Source organism: Quercus suber, unplaced genomic scaffold (genome assembly GCF_002906115.3).
Source record: "Quercus suber isolate HL8 unplaced genomic scaffold, Cork oak 2.0 scaffold_524, whole genome shotgun sequence".
NCBI classification, from domain to species: domain Eukaryota; kingdom Viridiplantae; phylum Streptophyta; class Magnoliopsida; order Fagales; family Fagaceae; genus Quercus; species Quercus suber.
In genome coordinates this window covers 408,659-430,942 of record NW_027069973.1, presented here as the reverse complement: position 1 = coordinate 430,942, position 22,284 = coordinate 408,659, and the positions used below count along the sequence as shown (strand labels likewise).

The window sequence follows — 22,284 nt, the reverse complement described above, 5'->3', positions numbered from 1 at the left end:
CTGGTATATCAAGTGATATATTAATTATTAAGAGAAATGTTTGATATTTATAATATGGTAACCTGTTTATTTTTTCAATTGCATATATAGATGCATGCATGGCCGTTTATACACGGAACGGATACTCTGGAAATTAATGGATACTCCGCAACATAATTTTATCTTTAATTAAAACTTAATAAAAATTAAGAATACTTTAAAAAAAAAAAAAAAAAAGCACTTAAAATGTTAAAAATTGATAGAATATAATAACATACTTAATACAAATATTAATTATTGAGATATTCCGCCAAAAAAAAAAAAGTATTACGTATTGAGATTTCTTTTTGACAATTTAATAGTTAGGGAATGAAGAAATTAAAACCTAAATGTTTTCATTAGAAACATTTCATCAGGAGGTGTTGGCTAGCATGATCTACAAGGCTCTTTGTAACTATTATGCATTCTTTGTATGCGGTAAACATAACCGGCTCAACAAATATTTTTGGAAACAAAAAATTTCAATGATCAAAGCTTTAAGTTTTTAAATATAATAATATTAGTATGCTTGTGAAACACGTGAATTAATTAAAAACTCTATATAAAGAAAATATATATTTTAAAACTATTATTAAAAATTTAGTAGATTTTCATTTAGATTAAACTATTGAAATACAAATATATTTTGACCTACATGGCAAAAGGAAAACATTTAATGTGCAAATTTCATTATATTGAAGTACAAAATTATTATGATATATGACCAAAGATTCAAAATAACTAAAACATATTTTAAATTTTATTTGAAAAATTTTCAAAATTTTTAAGATATAATTTTGTTGAAGTAGAATTTTAAATTTCTTAAAACTTAGCTAATAGACTTTTATTTGTAAATCATCTTAATCAATGAGAATGTAACGTTTGTCACAAGGAGAAGATAGCCACTTGTCGGGCCATGAGTTATAAGCCCAAATTTTTATATAATACTATATGTTATGATATGATATAAAGTAAATATTTAAATAAATACCTGAATAATAATCCCTCAAACATATGGAATCTAGCCAAAAAAGTATGGTGTTATCTTATAGAGATAATTCATTTAAATAAAACTACTCTGAGAAATATTTAAAATTTTGAAATGGAAATAATTCTTTTTTTTTTTTACTATGAAATGGAAATAATTTAAACTATATATTTTGAAAGTTTACACGGTTCTTCACAATAACTTTATATAAATTATCATATCAAAAAAAAAAAAAAAACTTTATATAAATTAAAAGATGCACTTATTAAAATAATCACAAATTATTTACTGTATAATAAAAGTTGGCCTATAAATCATGGTTGTGCCAAATGGCTATCTTCTTTCAATGACAAATGGTTAAATTATCATTAATTATTATAGTTTACTTTAGGTAAAAGCCTATTAGGTTATTGTGGGGGAAAAGGGCCCAACCCAACGTAATGGGCCGAAGGCCCATAGGAGGATTATTTTGCGACCGAGAAGAAGAAGATGGAAAAGGTAGGGCCCGGCTGGAAGTGGGACCCTCAAAAGGAAGACTTATCACAATCCGAAGAGGATATCTCATGTTCGAAGAGGTTGTAATCCTCTGACGCGATATCATAAATCAATTGAATGTGTGAAAGGCCAGAATGACCTTTCGAGGACTCCACCTGATCAAGATAAGCTCTGAGTATGCTATGGAACGATAAGGATGGATAAATATCTAAGGGGAAAGCTGCTGCCACCGTATTTAATGTACTGCAACAACTTTTCTGGCCGCATTTATGTGGAGAAGACTCCAGAACAGTGCATCCTAACCTACCGCCACTCACACAGAGCTAAAAGAAGATGCCTGACGTGACATGTACTTCAGCAAACTCATGGATGACGAACACGTGGACGATGGAGATGAGGAGAAGAGTGACTATATAAAGGAAGGAAGCTCCTAATAAGGAGGGGAGGAAGAAAACTTGATTGTAACCCTAAGATTTTTGTTCACCAGAAAAAAAAATATTGTAGCTCTTCGGATTATCAAATTTTACGTGAAAATTAATGTTGGCTTGTGTTTGAAAGCTGCGATCCATTGTTATCATTCCCATACTTAACCTAGCTCTTTCACCCATACTCTACAAATTAATTGTTTTTGGGCTTAGGCCACAAATACCAACCCTACAATTGGCGCCGTCTGTGGGAAGGGCTTGAGTGTAAGGGAAAGTAGCAGCAGGTGATCATGGCTGAACAGGGGCAACAACTGGCGGAATCTAGGGCATCCCAGCATATTGATCATTTTTTCAATTTGGAGTGGAGGCAAGACCGTGAAGGCAGTGTGCATACTACACACACTGAACGAACTCAACCTTGTGGCGGAAGTCACGTTTCTCATGCAGAGAAAAACAGTATGCAAATAGAGATTGAGAGGTTAAAAAGGGAGCTGCGCCATGAGAAGAGAAAACGTCCNTATATATAAAATTAAGTTTGAGAAATTATAACTTGAATATGTAAATTTTTAAAAAAAGAAAAAAAGAAAAAAATATAGGCATATGCCTAAACTTAACTCGCCATTATAATTGAAAATCAATGTTTCATAAGTAATAGCATTAGAAATTCTATAAAATTCACAAGGAAAATAAACAAATGTCATAAGATTTTAACAAAGTCTTTACTAAAGAAAATCTTGCTACATGTCTAAAAATTACATATATTAAATAAATAAAAAGGAAAATCTCAAACTCTAATGTGTATTTCTCTCAGTCTCTCACACACTCACACTATACACGACCAAAAAAAAAAAAACAAAAACAAAAGATGCTTAAACTAAAAAGCAATCAAGAAATAAAGTATTAAAAAAAATAAGAAAAAAAAAAAAAAAAACACCTAAACAAAAGAAGATAGTTGGTGGCATAGAGTTATATGGTCATACCTACATGCTAATTGTTGGCCAAGTACATCTATTCAGACTTCAAATTCAAAGCATAAAAAAATTTATACACAATAGCAACCTATAGCAGTAGGTTTTAAGAATTATGAAAATTGAAAAGTGAAACAATGCTTTTTTTTTTTTTTTGGATTTTTTTAAGGTTTTCTCTTGTTTAAATTACCATATTATCACGTATTTAAATAATAAAAGAGTTAATAAAGTGAATATATTAGTGTAATTTTACACAATTCACAAATCCAACCAGGTTAATAAAACCCAACTGGGTCATATGGGTTGCTTAAAACTCATTGGGTTGCATCGATTTTGACCGGGTAACATACTTTTCCGATCCAATTGATCACTCAGCTTGGTCAATGTGCCAGGTCACCGAGTCATTGGTTCGACCAGCTGGGCCAGGTTTAATAACACTGGTGTAGAGTCACAAAATTTTGCACAATTTTTTGATGTGTTGCTAATAAAAGTGAAATCAAGAACTCTATCGGAAAATAATGTCACTCCAACCAGTATTTGTTATGTCAATAGTTGTAAAAAAATTGTCGTCTCTAACATTTCTATTTATATATATGGCTTTAGCTTGCCTCCAATAGCAATTTCACTAGACATCTCCTTTTTGTTTTAACTAGAATGTAACATGTGCTTACATACAAGAATGTTCAATTGTAATTGTACTATTAATGTTAAGTTTGAGTATTTTATGGATAAAGTTTAGTTACAAAATTGATTGTAGTCTAAGGCTATAATATTACTCAATATCATTAACATTTTTACATATTTCGAAAATCTAACCGTTGAATTGTATATTTTTTATACTCTTAATACACGTCAAATTTTGTGCAAATATGGTATTATTTACTATATAATCTATAAGATTATATTTTATGCATAATTTTAAACTACAAAAACTTGCAATTTAAATAATTTTTTGATAACAGGACTATTGATTTTTAATTTTCTAGAAATTTTACAAACATGGAGGATATAAGAAGAAAATGTAATTTAACGATGGATTTGTCAAAATTTATCTCTGATAAAAAGATATTGAGTAAGGTTGTAGTTTTAAAATACAACTAATTTTGTAACTAAATTTTATCTTTAAACATATAAAATATTAGTTTGACCAAAACTTTTGTCTTTTGGAGTAATTGTGTTTTATAATTCAATTAGGGGCAGAGTTGTGCACCATTGGGCTCCCCCAAATGTTTTTAAAAATACTGTGGACTAAGTAAAACTAATGCCCCAATTTCGTCTTTTCATGAGCTGGTCACCCCATCACAAGACCTGGCCCCCCAACTTGTCTTTGCCCCTTAGTTTTTTATATGATTGCATCTTTTGCCCATTAGTCTTTCCCAATCCTCTGCTTAACACGTCAGACACCCATATTTTTACTAGCTTTTTTAGTTTAGCTTTTTTCAAAATAGTTTATAACTTTTACCTTCCAGTCACTCAAAATCCATTTATCACGTAGTATTTTCACATTCTCTTCAATTTCACTTCATTAAAACTCTTCCTCAACAAAGCATATCCTAAGAAAAAAAAATATATCTTTCTTAACGAGTTTTATAATATGTAGTTTTGTGAATTTTGAGAGGTACACAATTATTGTTTTTCCTTTTCATTTTTATTATAATTCAATCTATATTTACTAATCTTATGATTATGGTTTATGGTTTTCTTATTAAGTTAAATTTATATATATTTGAGAGGTACAAAAGTCTTGAATTTAATTTTTCATGATATCTTTTGTTTTATGGTTGCTAACAGTTATTTTGTCATATTTAATTTCTATTAATATTATTTGTTCTTGCAATGTAGTCTAGTTTTATTATATACTTATATTTTATTTCTATGAATATTATGGACTTAAAACTGTATAAAGGAATAAGAGAAACTCAAGGGGGGAAAAAAGACCTTAAGATGATCAATTGGTCATTTAGTTTTATTAGTATTTTGGGTACTAAAAAGAATTACATTTATTAAAAATGTCTAACAAATATTTTTGCACTATTATAGGTACTTCCAAATTAATTGAAAAACTGTTTTTTGAAAATTAATGCATGATATATATGAGAGAGAAAATTTATAGATATCTAATTTTTAGTTATAGCTAGATAAAAAAATAAAAAATAAAAAAAAAAGAAAAAGAAGAAGGTGATATTAGTAGTCGATGTGAGCTTAAAAGATAACTAGTAAAATCTAATATGACAATTTTGTCTCCTCCAAAGTAAAATTTTTAGATCCACCCCTGAATACAATGTCAAATAAATAACGAAAATTGTATGCTTGTGAGATTATGATGATCATTTGAAGGTATAAAAATAGTTTTTTCTTGCAATTTTGATGATATTATTTTCATCAATATGATACATATTTAAGACATCATTAGCTAAATAGTTAAAAATGTACATATAGATAATAGCACATAAACATAGAAGTAAAGAACTTCTTAACCTATTACACAATATATATTCTTAACTATATTTAACCTTAAAAAATTCTATTTTTTTATTCTATTTTGTAAATCGATTTCATGTATTTTTATCAACTATATTTAATTGGTGAAATATTATTGAAAATAATTATAAATTACTCTCAAAAACCAAATATTTTTGAACTTTCAACAAATATCAGAAATTATTATCCCCTTTCTCCTTCTCAACAATCGCCCTTTTTTTTTTTCTTTTTTTTTTTTTTAAGAAGGATTTCCCTTAAAAATAAAGTTCATTATAGCCATCATCCGTGAAATTCAAATTATGTAGTTAAAAATCAACCAAATATTAGCAAAAAGAAAACAAAATAAAAAATCATATATTTCAGTGACCACCCTCATTCTCTAATATCACAGTTTACAACATCATTAACAACAAGAGATCCCTCTACGTAGCGACAATATATATACTCAAAAGATAATATTTGGCTCCTATTATAGGTTTACATTTGCAAAGAACCATAAATGGGAAAGTATATATTTTTATATTCCTTTGTGTTTTAGCAAGCAAGCAAGTAAATAAAATGCTATTGAAACATAAATAAACTAATAAAAAACACCATTAACATTGCACACACCCAACACATATTATTACATAACCACAAAACCTTTTTAACCTCTATGTTTTCTCACAACCGAACAAAACTTTACCAAAATTTCATTAGTCAAGTGGAAGTGACACTTCAGAATATGTCTTGTTCTCTTGTTCACTGCTACGTCAATTTTAAGTTTCGAAAAAACACTGGTATATGGTTAAAAAACCGTCGATAAAGGTTATATTAGAAAATATAAAAATGCCTATAGTGACGGTTTAAAACCGCTAGTATAGATTCAACCTACTGTGACGGTTTTCAATTTCTAAAAAGTGCAAGGTTAACAAAACAGCCAATATAGGTTATGCCAACAGTTTCAAAAAGCATCGGTAAAGGGTTACAAAACTACTGGGACCTATACCGGTAGTTTTAAAATCGTCGGTGTAGGTCAGCTGTATTGTCACACTTGTTGGGCAGCACTACTACAAAGCGCCCAAAAAAAAAAAAAAGCGTCGGGATAGCCATTTGGGTCTATACCGGAGGTTTTTGGGTTATAACCGTGGTTTAAAAACGTTGCTTTTAACACTATAATGTCAGAGAGACTCACTATATGCATACAATATTCAAAGCGCCTGAAAGATTAGATACAAAATGCATATGTATTACGTATTATTGCCCTTCAAACATTAAATTGTCTTTTAGACTTATTGTTTTTCCTCTTTTTTCCTTCAAGAATCTACAAATCAAGATATTAAAAAGAAATGTACAGATTCAAGTAAAAAAATTAAGGGATTAATGAGAAGAAAAAAGGCAAATTTTCTAGTGAAAACTGAGAATATGCAGACTTGAAAAAGTCAGTTAAAGGATTACAGCCGAATTTGCTCTCAAAGCCAATATATATTGTGAAGGCGAGTTCAATCTACCTCATATGTGGACTAATTATGTGACTTATTAGGGTCATAACTCATACAAACTCTCGTACACAAAGCTAAATTAAAACCCAAACTTAAAACACCACAAAAATGAAACCCATATATACAAAACCATAGCTTTATAAGTCAACACAAAAATGAATAAAAGAATTAAGACCACACCACCACAACAAACTCATTCATACATTAAAAAAAAATCCAACTAAACAATTCCAATACCATAGATCAGAGGAAAAAATAAAAGAAAAAACTCACTTCAAAGGCAATTTTTGATTCTGCTTGTAATTGGGCGACTTCTACGTAAGTTGAGAGAGACAATTGGAAATATATATATATATATATATATATATATATATAAATTCAATAGATTTTAAATACAAAGGTGAGACATTGATTTGTTATGGAGAGACGTGAAAGAGAGCCTCAAAGTAGGACAAAAACAATGAATTGAATTTAATGCAAAAGTATCTAAGAAAAAAAAAAAGAATAGAAAAATTAGTCATTTTTGTTTGATGTGAGATGGACAACCTCCAAAGATAAGCATGAAAAAAGGGGGAAAACCCCCCTTAAGATTACCAGGAAAAAGAATAGAAAAATTAGCATTAAGAAAAAATACAAAAACAAAAACAAAAACAAAAACCCTTAAGATCACAAGGTCTATGAGAGAGAATTTTGAGGTTTTTAAGGATTGTGGATGGAACAAAGCTATATAAATTATCTTGTTGGCTTTTAAACCAAATAACTCATTGACACAAAAATTAAAATATTTACATTGGATGTTTGGTATAAAATTAGACTCCAATTGAAATTAATTCAATCTTCTCTAAGCTTTAGCATTGTGTGTGTGTGTGCGTGCGTGCGTGCGCGTGCGCGTGTTGGGGGGTGGTGGGGGAGCAATTACAGCATCCACTTTCTTAATTAGCAGTAGCAATAGGTTACAAACTAACAGCACAAAAGCTTTTTAAGTTTAAGTGTTTAACTTTATAAATAAAATAAACTCATCACACGTACTTTGCAATTATACTCTTTTTTATTTATGTATTTATTTGGTTTAATGTTATAATATTTAAAAGTGATATATAAATAACTGTTTTTTTTTTTTTTTTTTAAAGAAAGAGGTAAGGTAATGTGCCTAAAACTTAGGAACATTTAATTACTTTTTTAACAAGTTTGTATTTTTTAATTTAAAATTATTTAACTGAAATAGGGGTATTTTAAAGATATTAAGAATTTGTGTGAGAATATTTTAGTACGCAAAATGTTGAAACTCAAATAAAGAATCCTATTATTAGTGGTATAGATAAAAATAAAATAAAAATAAAATAAAAAATCAACGTTTGAAGCATTAACACACTAGAGGGATTGAGATCTAGGTATTGCACTCGGTGCAATTGCTATGAACGACTAAAATTTAAAGTTGCAAAAAACAACTTTAAGTCTCAACCATTGAATAAAAAAAATGAGAGAAAGTAAAATTAATAAAAAAAATTGTTATGAGATGGGAGGGGGTTAATTGCATAGTGCAATTATATATTGCAATTGCACCAGATCTCAGTCCAGAAACCACCATGTTGAGAAGATGCCAGAATCTGGAATAAGACACCGGAGCCGCCATTCATGAGATGTTAGAAATTAGAAAAGATACAAAGAACTAGGACACTATTACTGAAAATGTTCAATTAGTAAAATTACATTTACATGAGGCAAGGTGAACTGTTAAAATTTGTGTTGATCCAATTAAAGAAAAAAAAAAGGTAAAACTGATTGAACATTTATTTAACTCTAATTTTGCATCATATGTAAGAAATTTTCAATTCTATGCATTTGGATTTTAATTAGTAGAACTGAACATGTGACATCAACTGTTGGTGGGGGACTTATCAGGAATCATCATGGTGCTTGGGTTAAAGGGTTCATTAGATCCATTGGCCGAGCTAATAGTATGGAGGCCGAACTTGGGGCAGTTAGAGATGGTTTAGCTCTGTGCACAGACCTTGGGCTGCTTGATATTGAACTAGATGTTGATTCTAAAGCTGTTGTTTATTTACTTTCTAACAATGATAGCTCCACAGCTGATTTTGCCCCTATTCTTAATGATTGCAGACAATTCATGTCTCTAATCCCAGCTCTGAAGATCAGCCATTGCTTATAGAAGCTAGCTCTTGTGCCGATGGGCTAGCTAAGGCAGGTTCTAGAGGTGGGCAAGATTTTGTTATACTGGAAACTCCACCTGTAGAGATTATCCAGCTTTTGTTTATAGACTCTTCAAGGTCTGTTTGTACTAGACTTTGTTCTAACCCAGCTGCTCTTACTGCTGGGTAGTTGTTGTTTATAAAATTCCCTGTTAACCAAAAAAAAAAAAAAAAAAAACATCAACTGGTCAACATTAGAGTCCGTCAATTATTATTATTATTCAAAGTAGCTTTCCAGACAACAAGTGACAATGGCTCCCTTGTTTGAAACTTTCAAGTTTAAACAAAGCAATTATCAAATCACTAAAAGCTTGATTTTTTTTTTTTTTCCTTCTTTTCTGTCAGAACTTTAAGGGAAAAATGTTTTGCATTGCTAGATTACTGTTTGTTCTTGGGCTCTTGGGCCAGGACCTCCAACCCATGAAGCCTGAACTCCAAATCATGGACCACATTCATCCATTGCAAGGATTTTGAGAAAGTCTAGCATGCCTTCCGTAGGAATTTGGTACCTAATGGAAATATGTATGTACGCAGCAAAAAAATAATGGATTTATTTCATTCGTAATTAATAACATGTGCTATGTAAGTTTCAGAATATAAGAACAAGAGAGTGTACCTTGATTGGGTGAAATTTAAAACCAAAGATTAGAAGAACTTGTGAATATTTTTTATCTTCACTCCAATTCCACTTGATGCCCAAGAAGTATTGTCTCTCAATCAATTATTGTGAGAGACCACGCCCCCGGCCCGTTTTAATGAAATGTTGGGCCAAACCCACGTGAATGGGTGGAGTCGTGTTATTGCCTCTCAAAATGGAGGTTCGACTAGTTATATTTTCCCCTTTAGATTAAGGGTTTTACAATGGAGTCGCCACTTATTTAATTGTTGGAAAAAATAAGAAAACCATAGTTGAAAAATTCCTCATTTTATTAATTTGAAATTGAATTTACATTGATCATAGGAAAATTACATGCTTTGGTCCTAGATACAATCTAAGATAAAGTACATGGCTTTGTTTCCTAGTTACAATCTAGAAATTGAAAATTACAAGGATAAGCATTTGATCTACTAACCCTTGATCTAAGTTCGGAGGCTATGTTACAAAGTGGGAAGGTGTTAGGCACCCACCTTGCCCGGTGAAACCGGTCTTCTAGACTATGGTGGCCAACAATCATATCATATCATCCAATATGTCAATCAATTTACATGTTGAATTTAATGTGTGTGCATGTGATAAACCCTAATTCAATTTATTAAGCATTTCATTTGAATTGAAAAATAAATTCTAGTGAATGTGTGTGGATGGTGATAATCTAGATTCAAGGATTTGAAAGAATTATTAAACAAACATGTTTTTCATATTTTTGATGTGGATTTAAGATTAAAACTAGTGATATGCATGAACATGTGATGAACAACCAAGAACATGTGAAGAACACATAAGAACAATTAAGAACATTCAAACATATTCAAGAGAATTTAAATAATCACTATCATGCTTTAATCCTAAATTCTCATCATGGCAACACAATAAACAAGTTAGGGAAAATGATTATACCCTCATGCAAGATCCATACGGTGGAGGAGGAGACTTTTGGTGGAGGTCCTAAGGGTGAAAGAAAAGAAGAGTTAGGAGAGGAAGAGTGAGTCTCACTCAATACCTTGAGTCTCAGGAAGACAAGATATGACAAGACTACTCAACTTCACTAGAACTCAAGAGAGGAGAAGAGGGGGGTTTTTTGTGTCTTGGAATGAAGGAGGGGGAGGGTTTATATAGTGGTAGTGGAGGGAATATGAATGGAATGCCATTTAATGAGGGTTGACAAGGATTATGAACCTAGACCTCATTTTAGCCTTGGGGAAAATCTGGTGCATTAAATGGAGAGATTGGTGGGAGTGGGGAGCAAGCCAAAATTCGGTTTTCCCGTAGCTGCTGTAACAGCTTGTAGAGCTAACTTCGAAAAATCATATCTGACCCAATTCTGATCGGAATTGTCTCGTTCTTATGCTCAAATTGAAGCCCCGGATGTCTAGTTTCTGGAAAAATTAACCTCATTCACAGATTCAAAATATTCTGAGAGATATTGATAAATAGTGAGCAGAGGTCATTTATTAGAAAATGGTTTCAGCACAATTAACATTAATAGGTCCCAAATTAGCTCCCAATTAACATTAAATGGCTCCAATCACTCCCATTTCAGAATTAATTGGTTCCCAATTTACTCTAATTAAAGATAATTACACAAATTACTCATTGAATAATTAATGTTTAACTATCTAATTAATTAGGTGTATGCAACCTCACCATAAAATGTAGTCCTAACCAATTAAATTATGACACATCATTGTTCTCAAATTGATTACACCTATAACCAATTGAAATCAATTGTTCATAATCACATATAGTCGGACTCAATTTGTGATAGTACATCTTAGCCATTAAAACTTGATTTGATGATAACTTTCAATCTAATGGTCCGATTAGGGCTTATGACCAGTCGATTTGATCTTAAACATCAAGATCATTTTGGTGAAATGAGTCCAATGATCTAATGGCTAGAATCAAGATGCATATTTAAAAGTGAAAGTACCATTTTACCCTCCATGCGAGGTTAAATGCGGGTTGCAAAATGGGGTGTCAACAGAATGCCCCTCATTGGCAGAGCTTGAAAAGCGAATGTCAATGTATGAAGAGACACCTAACTTTGCAATCAGCATTTAATCGTGGTGAATGTATGATGCATGTAAATGGTCATGTTATGGATCAAAATGTGGACCGAATCTCAAGGGAGATTGCCTACGTACTCTTGGTGAGAGGATCAGGTCCAAACGTAGTTCATGCATGCAAATTTTTTTTTTTTTTGAATAAGTACAAGACATGCTTACCTGAGGTCAAAAAAATGGAAGACCAAGGATCCTGACTCATGTTTTCAGAGGACCTAGGATTTTGGATCTTGGCTCGTGATTTCAGAGGACGAAGGGTTTTTTTTTTTTTGGGCTTTGGTTCATGTTTTCAGAGGACCAAAGGTTCTGGATCCTAGCTCATGTTTTCAGAGACCTAGGATTTTTGGATCTTGGCTCATGTTTTCAGAGGACCTAAGATCTTTGGGCTTTGGCTCATGTTTTCAGAGGACCAAAGGTTCTGGATCCTGGCTCATGTTTTCAGAGACCTAGATTTTTGGATCTTGGTTCATGTTTTCAGAGGACCAAGGGTTTTTGGGGCTTTGGCTCATGTTTTCAGAGGACCAAAGGTTCTGGATCCTGGCTCATGTTTCAGAGACCTAGGATTTNTTTACACAATCAATTATTCTTAGGTATTATTTTTATTAATTATATATATATATATATATATATATTAGTTAGTCAATTGGAGCATTTTTCTTCTAATGTAAAGCTTCTAAAAAAAAAAAAAAAAACTTTTAGTTCTAAACAAAATTACAAACCATCAATATTTTCATCTAAATTTTTTATAATTTATTTATTACTTGTAATTACTTCATCAATAGATCCATTTTAAGAGTCAATTAATTTTATTTTTATTTTTTTTAAAAAAAGATGTTCATATCTAAATACATATTTTCCTAATAGACATTTATAATTAAACATATACACAGTTAATATTGATTCCCTTGCAATAGATAATGTTAGTCATGGCGTTAGTCGTTAGTGTTTTAGGATAGGTTTTAAGTTCAAACATTAAGAGGTGACAATGTAATGTTGTTTTGACTCAAGAATATTACTTCTCATCACCTAAAATCATTTGATCCTTACTTAAACCCTAATAAGAAAATGTATGCAATTCTTTAGGCCACCTAGTTGGTCTTCCATTACCTTTATATATATATATATATATAAAATATAAAATTACAATTTAAAAAATATATTTTAAGGGGTGTAACAAATTAAAACCACATGAATGGCTTAACCAACATCCTCACCCTCTTCGCCAACATGTGCGGACTAGAATATGAATAGAGATTGTGAGAAAGAGTTTAGATAGAAAGGAAATAAAATACTCCATTTCAATTTTTTTGTTTTGTTTCAAAAATTCAACTTTTCAAGGAAATATTATTTATTATTTTGTCTGCTATATAAAAAGGTATACGTTTTCTTTGCGAGACACATGGCATAAATGATATTATTCTGGAAAGTGATTCACAAATCATTATTAATGCTTTATCTAGCAATGGCAACTATCTAGCAAGTATCTCATATGTCCTTCAAGGTGTTGAGTTGTTGAGGCGGACGTTTCGCAGGTCTGCTTTCTCACACACCAAAAGGAAAGGCAATATGGCTGTGCACTTGCTAGCACAGCACGCTAAGAGCATTCACAGCCGGATTCTAAATCTCATCTTATTTTACCATCTCAAAAAGTCACTTTTTCAATTATACAATACAATTTCACAATTCTCCAACATCCCAACTTTTATATCCCAATCCTACTCATTAAAATAATATTTTTACACAATAAAATAATATTTCTCACAATTACCATTATACATTACAACACATTATTTATACATTATTTATTCTTTCTCTCTCTTTCCTTCTAGTCAGGAACCACAATCACCACCACCGCTGCCACCACCACCACCGGCAACCCAGAAACTACCATCAACACCAAAAAAAAAAAAAAAAAAAAAAAACCCAGAGAAAATCACAACAACAAATCACCATGAACAAACCCAGCCACCCCAACAAATCACAACAACAATCCCAAAACAAAAATTTGAAGAAAAACCCACCATTAACAATCCATGCCGATCTTTAAAGTGATCGGATTTGCCACTGCTGCTGAACCCCAACAAACCACCAGTCACCACCACCACGCCACACGCCCACCGGAAAAATCCATTAAACCATAAACCAACAAACCCATTAAATCAGAAAACCAACAAACCCCGTCGGAATGGAACGGATCTCCACAGCACCCACGCGATCAAAACCCCATCGGAACGGAACCCACCTCGCCATCGGAACGGAACGGAACCCCATCGGAATGGAACGGATCTCCATTGGAACGGAACCCACCTCGCCAACCGATCTCCATCGGAATGGAACGGAACCCCATCGGAACGGAACCCACCTTGCCAAACCGATCTCCACGCACGACTCGGTCACCATGTCAACACCACCAAACGCCGATCTCCATCGCGCTAACCTCCGCCCATCAGCCGATCTCAGCCGCGCCACCAGCTCGCCACCACGCCGATCTAGAAATTCGATCCGGCGTGAGCTCCAATCCGGCTTGGTGATTCGGCGAGAGAGAGAGGGGATGAGAAAGAGAGAAGGAAGAGAGAGAAAAGAAAGAGATAAAATGAGGGAGGAGTGAGATATTTGCCGGGTAAAATAAATTAAAACATATTTTTTTTATACCATTTTACTACAGTACCATCTTACATTTGAGATGGTACTGTAGCAAAATCTCAAATTTTTTTTTTGCATATGGGATATAGCCTTCCCATTGCTGATGGGTTTTGGGGCTTAAATGCCAAATGTTCTTAACATTTGGCATTTACAAGCCCAAATGCGGATGCTCTGAGGGTCTATCTGAGTTTAGAACTTGGATTGAGGAAGACCCGTGCTTCCTTATTTCTGTACTAAATGAGGATGCCTCTATGTAATCTGATTGTTTGTTGTATGAAATACAATTTTCTTATCAAAAAAGAAAAAAAGGTATACGTTTCCAAAACTATCCTCATTAATTTAAATTATAGAAAAATAATGGCATTGAATTTTTAAATAAAGTAAGGACAAAATTTAGTTACAAAATTAGTTGTAGAATAAAGCTATAACTTTACTTAATATCTTTTTACTGGAGGTGAATTTTGAGAAATCTACCATTGGATTACATTTTCTTCTTATAATCTCCATGCTTGCAAAATTTCTAGAAATTTAAATATAAATAGCTATGTCATCAATAAATTATTTAAATTCCAAGTTTTTGTAATTTAAAATTATGCATAAAATATAAGCTTATAGATCATATAATAAATAATATTCTATTGACACAAAATTTGACGTGTATTAAAAGCATAAAAAATGTGCAATTTAATGGTTAGATTTTCAAAAAATGTAGTAATGTTTGTATTTATTAAGAAAGGTTATAACCTACGGTTACGACCAATTTTGTAGCTAAACTTTGTCTATAAAGTAAAAGATAAGATATAAATTTTATTTATTAATTTTAGAAAGAGAACTTTATTTTAAGACATCTCAAAATAAAATATAAGACCAACAAATTAGAACGAAGAGAGTATACTTTTTGGTGCTCTAATGATGAACATTGTCTAATACTTGAATTGAGATATTATTGACAAATTAATTTGATTTATAAGTCGTTGGGCCTTTTGTCTGATAGCTCAAGTGATACTTTATCTGTAGTTCAAATATTCTTATATCTGATTTCAAAAACAATATCCTTATCTTAAATATCAAGTCAAAGTCAAAAAAAAAAAAGAAAAAAAAAGAAAAAAAAAAGAAGAAGAAAGAGAAAGAGGAAAGAAGAGGGTTGTTGAGCTTGGTGCAAACTGGATTCAGGCTAGTATAGTTATTATGGAGGTTTGGTAGGGTGTTTTGGAGCTTACACGTATTTCTACACTTTTACCCACATATATTTTTAAAAATGATGAAATTTAGGTAGTATCTTAAGTATTATTTCTTAAATTTCATTTTTTAGATTTAGTCATGTGCTTATTTAACTTAAAAATACACTTTTATCCAATGAAAAAAACTATATGACAAAATTTTAATAAAAAAACTTAAATAACAGCACCTAAGTACTGTACCTAAGTTTTACTCTTCTAAAAAATATAAACAACGTTATTAGGACAACGTTAACTCTATTTGGTTGGTAAGTTGTAAGGCTCTAGAGGCTACACGTTAGCAAAATAAATAAGCTGCTACAGGCCCGTTTGTCCTGACGTGGCGCAATCATATAGGCTAGTAGAGGGTACTGGAATGGGATTGGACGTAGAGGAACAGGACCCAAAGGCAAGGCTTTTTCCAACGTCCAACAACCATAGAAAATTAGGAATGGAATGCCAAAAAAATGCCTACGTCAACTCAATAGAATCAAAAATCAAATAAAATCGTTTATTTTTCGTCAAAAAATAAAAAAATCAAATCGTTTCTGCTCAAATAATAATAAAACAATATTAGTAGCAAGAAATGTTGAAATTTCCTTCTTTTTTTTTTTTGGTGGAAGAAATGTTCAAATTTCAAACTTCACCAGAAATGTCTAAACTTTTTTTTTTTTTTACGTCTTTACTTAAAAAGGAAGCTCTTCTCTGTTCTCATGATGTAAATTCCGTTAGATCTCACGACTCAGAAGTCAGCGCCACATCTACATCAGCTTAACTCTACGCATTCATTTCCTCCTCATTATTTTTCTCTCTCTTAAATAAATATTTTAAGAGAGAGAGACTCTTACATTTAATTTGTGGAGTTTAGTAGTTTTGATTGAAAGGAAAGAAGGAAAAAAGTGGTTGATAATGGAGAGGGAGTTGAGAGAAGGAATGGAACCAAAACAAGAAGAAGAAAAAGAGGAAAGGTTGGGAAATAATAATGTAATGGAAATGAACGAGAAAGAGAATGAAATAGAGCAAAGCAAAGTGGGTATCATGAGAGCCCTTGTTGAAAGAGAAGATCCCTCTGCCAAGGTACTTTTTGTTTTGTTTTTTTTTTTTGGTACTGTTTTCAGTTATGATAAATTTTTTAATCTTTGTTCTCGTTTTCTTCACCATCGGCATGTTTGGTTGTTTTTTTTTTTGTCTCTCCAAGGGGGTTTTGTGCTCGTGCCAGTTATAATGATAGATAAACAAATTTGAGAGTAAAGAAGGCCGCGGGTCAAATCAATTTAATTGGTGATATGCTAAATATAGCGTAAAATTTGTTTCAACAATCTATTCAACAACCCAAAAAAAATTGCAAAATTTGTACCGCATTTACTGCAAAAAAAAAAAAAAAAATTGCAATATAAAAAGCTTTCAATTTGCATGTCTAGGACATCGAACTTCCATATTGGAAAAAAATGTCAGAACAGGATCCTTTCCATTTCGTCGATTTCATTTTATTTTTCTGGATCTAAGAGCGTAAAAAGATTACATACTGTCACCTTATTTAAATTTTAAAATACATGTCATTGTATAGAGCATGTATACTTTTAGATTTGTAACATATAATTTGCACGGTGAAATGGATCCGTCTCGAATGGAGAGAATCCTTCCCCGAAAAGATGATGGAAAATTTAATCACAATTTCTGCATTTATGAATCTCAGCTCAATGAAACAAAGAGGCAGATACATTCATTCCTCTAGTTATATTTTGGTAACCTCAAGTGCTTATAAGCAGAACCAAAGCTCATGTGTAGACTCAAGTTACAATGTGTTTGAATATACTTTGTTATGCTTATGCAGGATGTGGATGATTTGATGATTCGGAGATTTTTGCGGGCTCGTGATCTAGATATCGAGAAGGCTTCTAACCTATTCCTGAAGTACCTGAGCTGGAGGCGTGCATTTGTCCCTAATGGCTCCATAGCCGAATCCGAGATCTCAAATGAACTAGCCCATAACAAGCTGTTTATGCAAGGCCTGGATAAGAAGGGACGCCCCATCGTGGTTTGCTTTGGTGGCAGGCATAAGCAGAACAATCTAGAGGAGTTCAAGCGTATGTTATTATGACTTCAAAACTACTATATTTCTTGAGTTTTCTATTCTCTTGTAAATTGGATTTGTGCAATCTCTCTGCTGCAAATAGGAGCTAGCTGGTGATTAGCTAAATCAAATGGAGATGTCTTTACTTTTTGCAGGTTTTGTGGTCTACAGCTTAGACAAAATATGTTCTAGGTAACTTGCTCTCCCCATCTCTATTATGACATTAAATGTCTTTGAAGAATCATTATATTTGTGAATTTGATATGCTGTGTTAATTTGAGGTGTTATATCATCACATAATAAGATATAAATTGCCAACCCATCTATCTCCTAGAAAGCAGCCTCCCCAAATTTAATTTTCAAAAAAAATAAATAAATCTGCTTTCCATACATAACATGATAATTTAGAGCAATAGTAGTTGCGGGTTTGAGCAAAAAGTTTTTTGGAATTTTATATAACATTTCCCATGCCTTTTGTTTTCTAAGCCAAGCAGACCCTGGAGTTATCTCTTATGTGTCCTACATTTGATGAATAAAGAGTCAATTTTATTTTGTAGACATCTTTTAATAGCGTATGCTGTCTTGGTCTTTCAGAATGCCAAGAGGGGAGGAAAAGTTTTTGTGCATTGGAGATCTTGAAGGATGGGGATACTCGAACAGTGACATTCGAGGATACCTAGCAGCTCTCTCTATCTTGCAGGTTTGATCTATTCCTTTATCTAAAATGCCATATTGACTGGTATAACTCAACTAAATGAACCAATGCAATTGAAGTCCACATATTCACCAATCCATTTGTGGGACTTGCTTTTCCAGTTGTGCATGATAAACCAAATTTAGGCAATGATAAAATTTTACTTTCGTAGGCTAATCATACAAAACAGGGTTGCACCAGAAAAGCTTATTATCATCAATTTGATTTTTTAATGACAGGATTGCTTCCCAGAGAGGCTAGGAAAGTTAATTATAGTCCATGTGCCTTACATTTTCATGACTGCGTGGAAGATGGTTTACCCATTCATTGACAGCAAAACGAAAAAGAAGGTAAAGTATGAGGTGTCTTTGATTGCAAAAAATACACATTCAAGCATGTAAATCAACCCTAAGACAAAGAAGCAATTATATATTACAATTATGTTTTGAAACAAAAACAACAATATATATATATATATATAAGTATTAAACATTTCATCATTGCTCCTTATTTTCAAAATGTCAAAGTTCTACAATTGGGCTTTTAAATGTTTAAGAGCACATGTTATCCAAAATGCACTGTGCATGCATACTAGAATGGTACATATCAGGAAAAATCTTTGGTATGTATTCGATCAACTAATTAAATTGTGTACACGTCTACAATGCTTCTGCAGATAATTTTTGTTGAGAACAAAAAGTTGAAATCCACATTGCTGAGTGACATTGAAGAGAGCCAGCTGCCGGCTGCATATGGAGGCCAACTGCCATTGGTCCCTATCCAGGACACCTAATTTGTTTGGGTCAATGGTAAATGGGGTTTCTGTTTCTTCTCTAAGTCCCTACTGCTCATAGGCTTGGTAGAAGATTATACACAACATATGGTTGCTGCAAATCTGCATTTTTTGTGACGTTGCTACTCTAGAAGGCATGCGGTTATCACGCTATTATATGAGATTATACATATACTCTTTTGCTTGTTTGCTGCAACTATATTAAAACAAATAGCATGTAATCTGTTAAATCCAGCATTAGATCTAGGTCGCAATAACATGTGAAATGTGATTGCAAAACTGTCTTCTCTATTGAACTCATTCTTGAAATAACAAGCTGTGAGCCGATTTAGAATTATATCAAATATGGATCATGACAAATTCATTTCAATGAATTACATAAAAAAAAAAAAAAAAATTGCAATATAAAAAGCTTTCAATTTGCATGTCTAGGACATCGAACTTCCATATTGGAAAAAAATGTCAGAACAGGATCCTTTCCATTTCGTCGATTTCATTTTATTTTTCTGGATCTAAGAGCGTAAAAAGATTACATACTGTCACCTTATTTAAATTTTAAAATACATGTCATTGTATAGAGCATGTATACTTTTAGATTTGTAACATATAATTTGCACGGTGAAATGGATCCGTCTCGAATGGAGAGAATCCTTCCCCGAAAAGATGATGGAAAATTTAATCACAATTTCTGCATTTATGAATCTCAGCTCAATGAAACAAAGAGGCAGATACATTCATTCCTCTAGTTATATTTTGGTAACCTCAAGTGCTTATAAGCAGAACCAAAGCTCATGTGTAGACTCAAGTTACAATGTGTTTGAATATACTTTGTTATGCTTATGCAGGATGTGGATGATTTGATGATTCGGAGATTTTTGCGGGCTCGTGATCTAGATATCGAGAAGGCTTCTAACCTATTCCTGAAGTACCTGAGCTGGAGGCGTGCATTTGTCCCTAATGGCTCCATAGCCGAATCCGAGATCTCAAATGAACTAGCCCATAACAAGCTGTTTATGCAAGGCCTGGATAAGAAGGGACGCCCCATCGTGGTTTGCTTTGGTGGCAGGCATAAGCAGAACAATCTAGAGGAGTTCAAGCGTATGTTATTATGACTTCAAAACTACTATATTTCTTGAGTTTTCTATTCTCTTGTAAATTGGATTTGTGCAATCTCTCTGCTGCAAATAGGAGCTAGCTGGTGATTAGCTAAATCAAATGGAGATGTCTTTACTTTTTGCAGGTTTTGTGGTCTACAGCTTAGACAAAATATGTTCTAGGTAACTTGCTCTCCCCATCTCTATTATGACATTAAATGTCTTTGAAGAATCATTATATTTGTGAATTTGATATGCTGTGTTAATTTGAGGTGTTATATCATCACATAATAAGATATAAATTGCCAACCCATCTATCTCCTAGAAAGCAGCCTCCCCAAATTTAATTTTCAAAAAAAATAAATAAATCTGCTTTCCATACATAACATGATAATTTAGAGCAATAGTAGTTGCGGGTTTGAGCAAAAAGTTTTTTGGAATTTTATATAACATTTCCCATGCCTTTTGTTTTCTAAGCCAAGCAGACCCTGGAGTTACCTCTTGTGTGTCCTACATTTGATGAATAAAGAGTCAATTTTATTTTGTAGACATCTTTTAATAGCGTATGCTGTCTTGGTCTTTCAGAATGCCAAGAGGGGAGGAAAAGTTTTTGTGCATTGGAGATCTTGAAGGATGGGGATACTCGAACAGTGACATTCGAGGATACCTGGCAGCTCTCTCTATCTTGCAGGTTTGATCTATTCCTATATCTAAAATGCCATATTGACTGGTATAACTCAACTAAATGAGCCAATGCAATTGAAGTCCACATATTCACCAATCCATTTGTGGGACTTGCTTTTCCAGTTGTGCATGATAAACCAAATTTAGGCAATGATAAAATTTTACTTTCGTAGGCTAATCATACAAAACAGGGTTGCACCAGAAAAGCTTATTATCATCAATTTGATTTTTTAATGACAGGATTGCTTCCCAGAGAGGCTAGGCAAGTTAATTATAGTCCATGTACCTTACATTTTCATGACTGCGTGGAAGATGGTTTACCCATTCATTGACAGCAAAACCAAAAAGAAGGTAAAGTATGAGGTGTCTTTGATTGCAAAAAATACACATTCAAGCATGTAAATCAACCCTAAGACAAAGAAGCAATTATATATTACAATTATGTTTTGAAACAAAAACAACAATATATATATATATATATAAGTATTAAACATTTCATCATTGCTCCTTATTTTCAAAATGTCAAAGTTCTACAATTGGGCTTTTAAATGTTTAAGAGCACATGTTATCCAAAATGCACTGTGCATGCATACTAGAATGGTACATATCAGGAAAAATCTTTGGTATGTATTCGATCAACTAATTAAATTGTGTACACGTCTACAATGCTTCTGCAGATAATTTTTGTTGAGAACAAAAAGTTGAAATCCACATTGCTGAGTGACATTGAAGAGAGCCAGCTGCCGGCTGCATATGGAGGCCAACTGCCATTGGTCCCTATCCAGGACACCTAATTTGTTTGGGTCAATGGTAAATGGGGTTTCTGTTTCTTCTCTAAGTCCCTACTGCTCATAGGCTTAGTAGAAGATTATACACAACATATAGTTGCTGCAAATCTGCATTTTTTGTGACGTTGCTACTCTAGAAGGCATGCGGTTATCACGCTATTATATGAGATTATACATATACTCTTTTGCTTGTTTGCTGCAACTATATTAAAACAAATAGCATGTAATCTGTTAAATCCAGCATTAGATCTAGGTCGCAATAACATGTGAAATGTGATTGCAAAACTGTCTTCTCTATTGAACTCATTCTTGAAATAACAAGCTGTGAGCCGATTTAGAATTATATCAAATATGGATCATGACAAATTCATTTCAATGAATTACACCAAGGTAGTTGAGAAGCATCCTTTACTCCAAAACGCAATGTTGCAGCAAGCATGACTACAATATGCTTGAAACGCCTCCTATGCTAATCAAGAGCCACCATGGCACCATTATTTAGGCTTG

The 22,284-nt window shown here is 32.6% G+C and overlaps 2 protein-coding genes across 3 annotated transcripts; both read left to right on the top strand.

The window, feature by feature from the left end:
- Positions 1 to 16,300: 16,300 nt before the first annotated feature.
- Positions 16,301 to 19,555, top strand: LOC111985042 (uncharacterized). Of its 2 annotated transcripts, none has more exons than XM_024016660.2 (6): positions 16,301 to 16,727; positions 17,485 to 17,737; positions 17,880 to 17,916; positions 18,319 to 18,424; positions 18,658 to 18,768; positions 19,095 to 19,555. In XM_024016660.2, the coding sequence occupies exons 1-6, from the start codon at positions 16,560 to 16,562 to the stop codon at positions 19,209 to 19,211; spliced, it is 792 nt and encodes a 263-aa protein (XP_023872428.1). In that variant the 5' UTR covers positions 16,301 to 16,559; the 3' UTR covers positions 19,212 to 19,555. The 2 variants fall into 2 exon arrangements, with proteins under 2 accessions (XP_023872428.1, XP_065619840.1); XM_065763768.1 differs by lacking the exon at positions 16,301 to 16,727 and adding an exon at positions 17,089 to 17,395.
- A 109-nt stretch (positions 19,556 to 19,664) lies between these two features.
- LOC136063412 (uncharacterized) lies at positions 19,665 to 22,127 on the top strand. Its single transcript, XM_065763769.1, has 6 exons — positions 19,665 to 19,967; positions 20,057 to 20,309; positions 20,452 to 20,488; positions 20,891 to 20,996; positions 21,230 to 21,340; positions 21,667 to 22,127. The coding sequence occupies exons 1-6, from the start codon at positions 19,875 to 19,877 to the stop codon at positions 21,781 to 21,783; spliced, it is 717 nt and encodes a 238-aa protein (XP_065619841.1). The 5' UTR covers positions 19,665 to 19,874; the 3' UTR covers positions 21,784 to 22,127.
- Positions 22,128 to 22,284: the final 157 nt, after the last annotated feature.

Bases quoted from the DNA above. Each gene is read 5' to 3' on its own strand.
- LOC111985042 (XM_024016660.2), top strand. From the start codon at position 16,560: ATGGAGAGGGAGTTGAGAGAAGGAATGGAACCAAAACAAGAAGAAGAA. The intron at 17,917-18,318 runs GTAACTTGCTCT...TTGGTCTTTCAG, and splicing joins TTAGACAAAATATGTTCTAG to AATGCCAAGAGGGGAGGAAA. The intron at 18,425-18,657 runs GTTTGATCTATT...TTTTAATGACAG, and splicing joins CAGCTCTCTCTATCTTGCAG to GATTGCTTCCCAGAGAGGCT.
- LOC136063412 (XM_065763769.1), top strand. From the start codon at position 19,875: ATGATGGAAAATTTAATCACAATTTCTGCATTTATGAATCTCAGCTCA. The intron at 20,997-21,229 runs GTTTGATCTATT...TTTTAATGACAG, and splicing joins CAGCTCTCTCTATCTTGCAG to GATTGCTTCCCAGAGAGGCT. The intron at 21,341-21,666 runs GTAAAGTATGAG...ATGCTTCTGCAG, and splicing joins ACAGCAAAACCAAAAAGAAG to ATAATTTTTGTTGAGAACAA.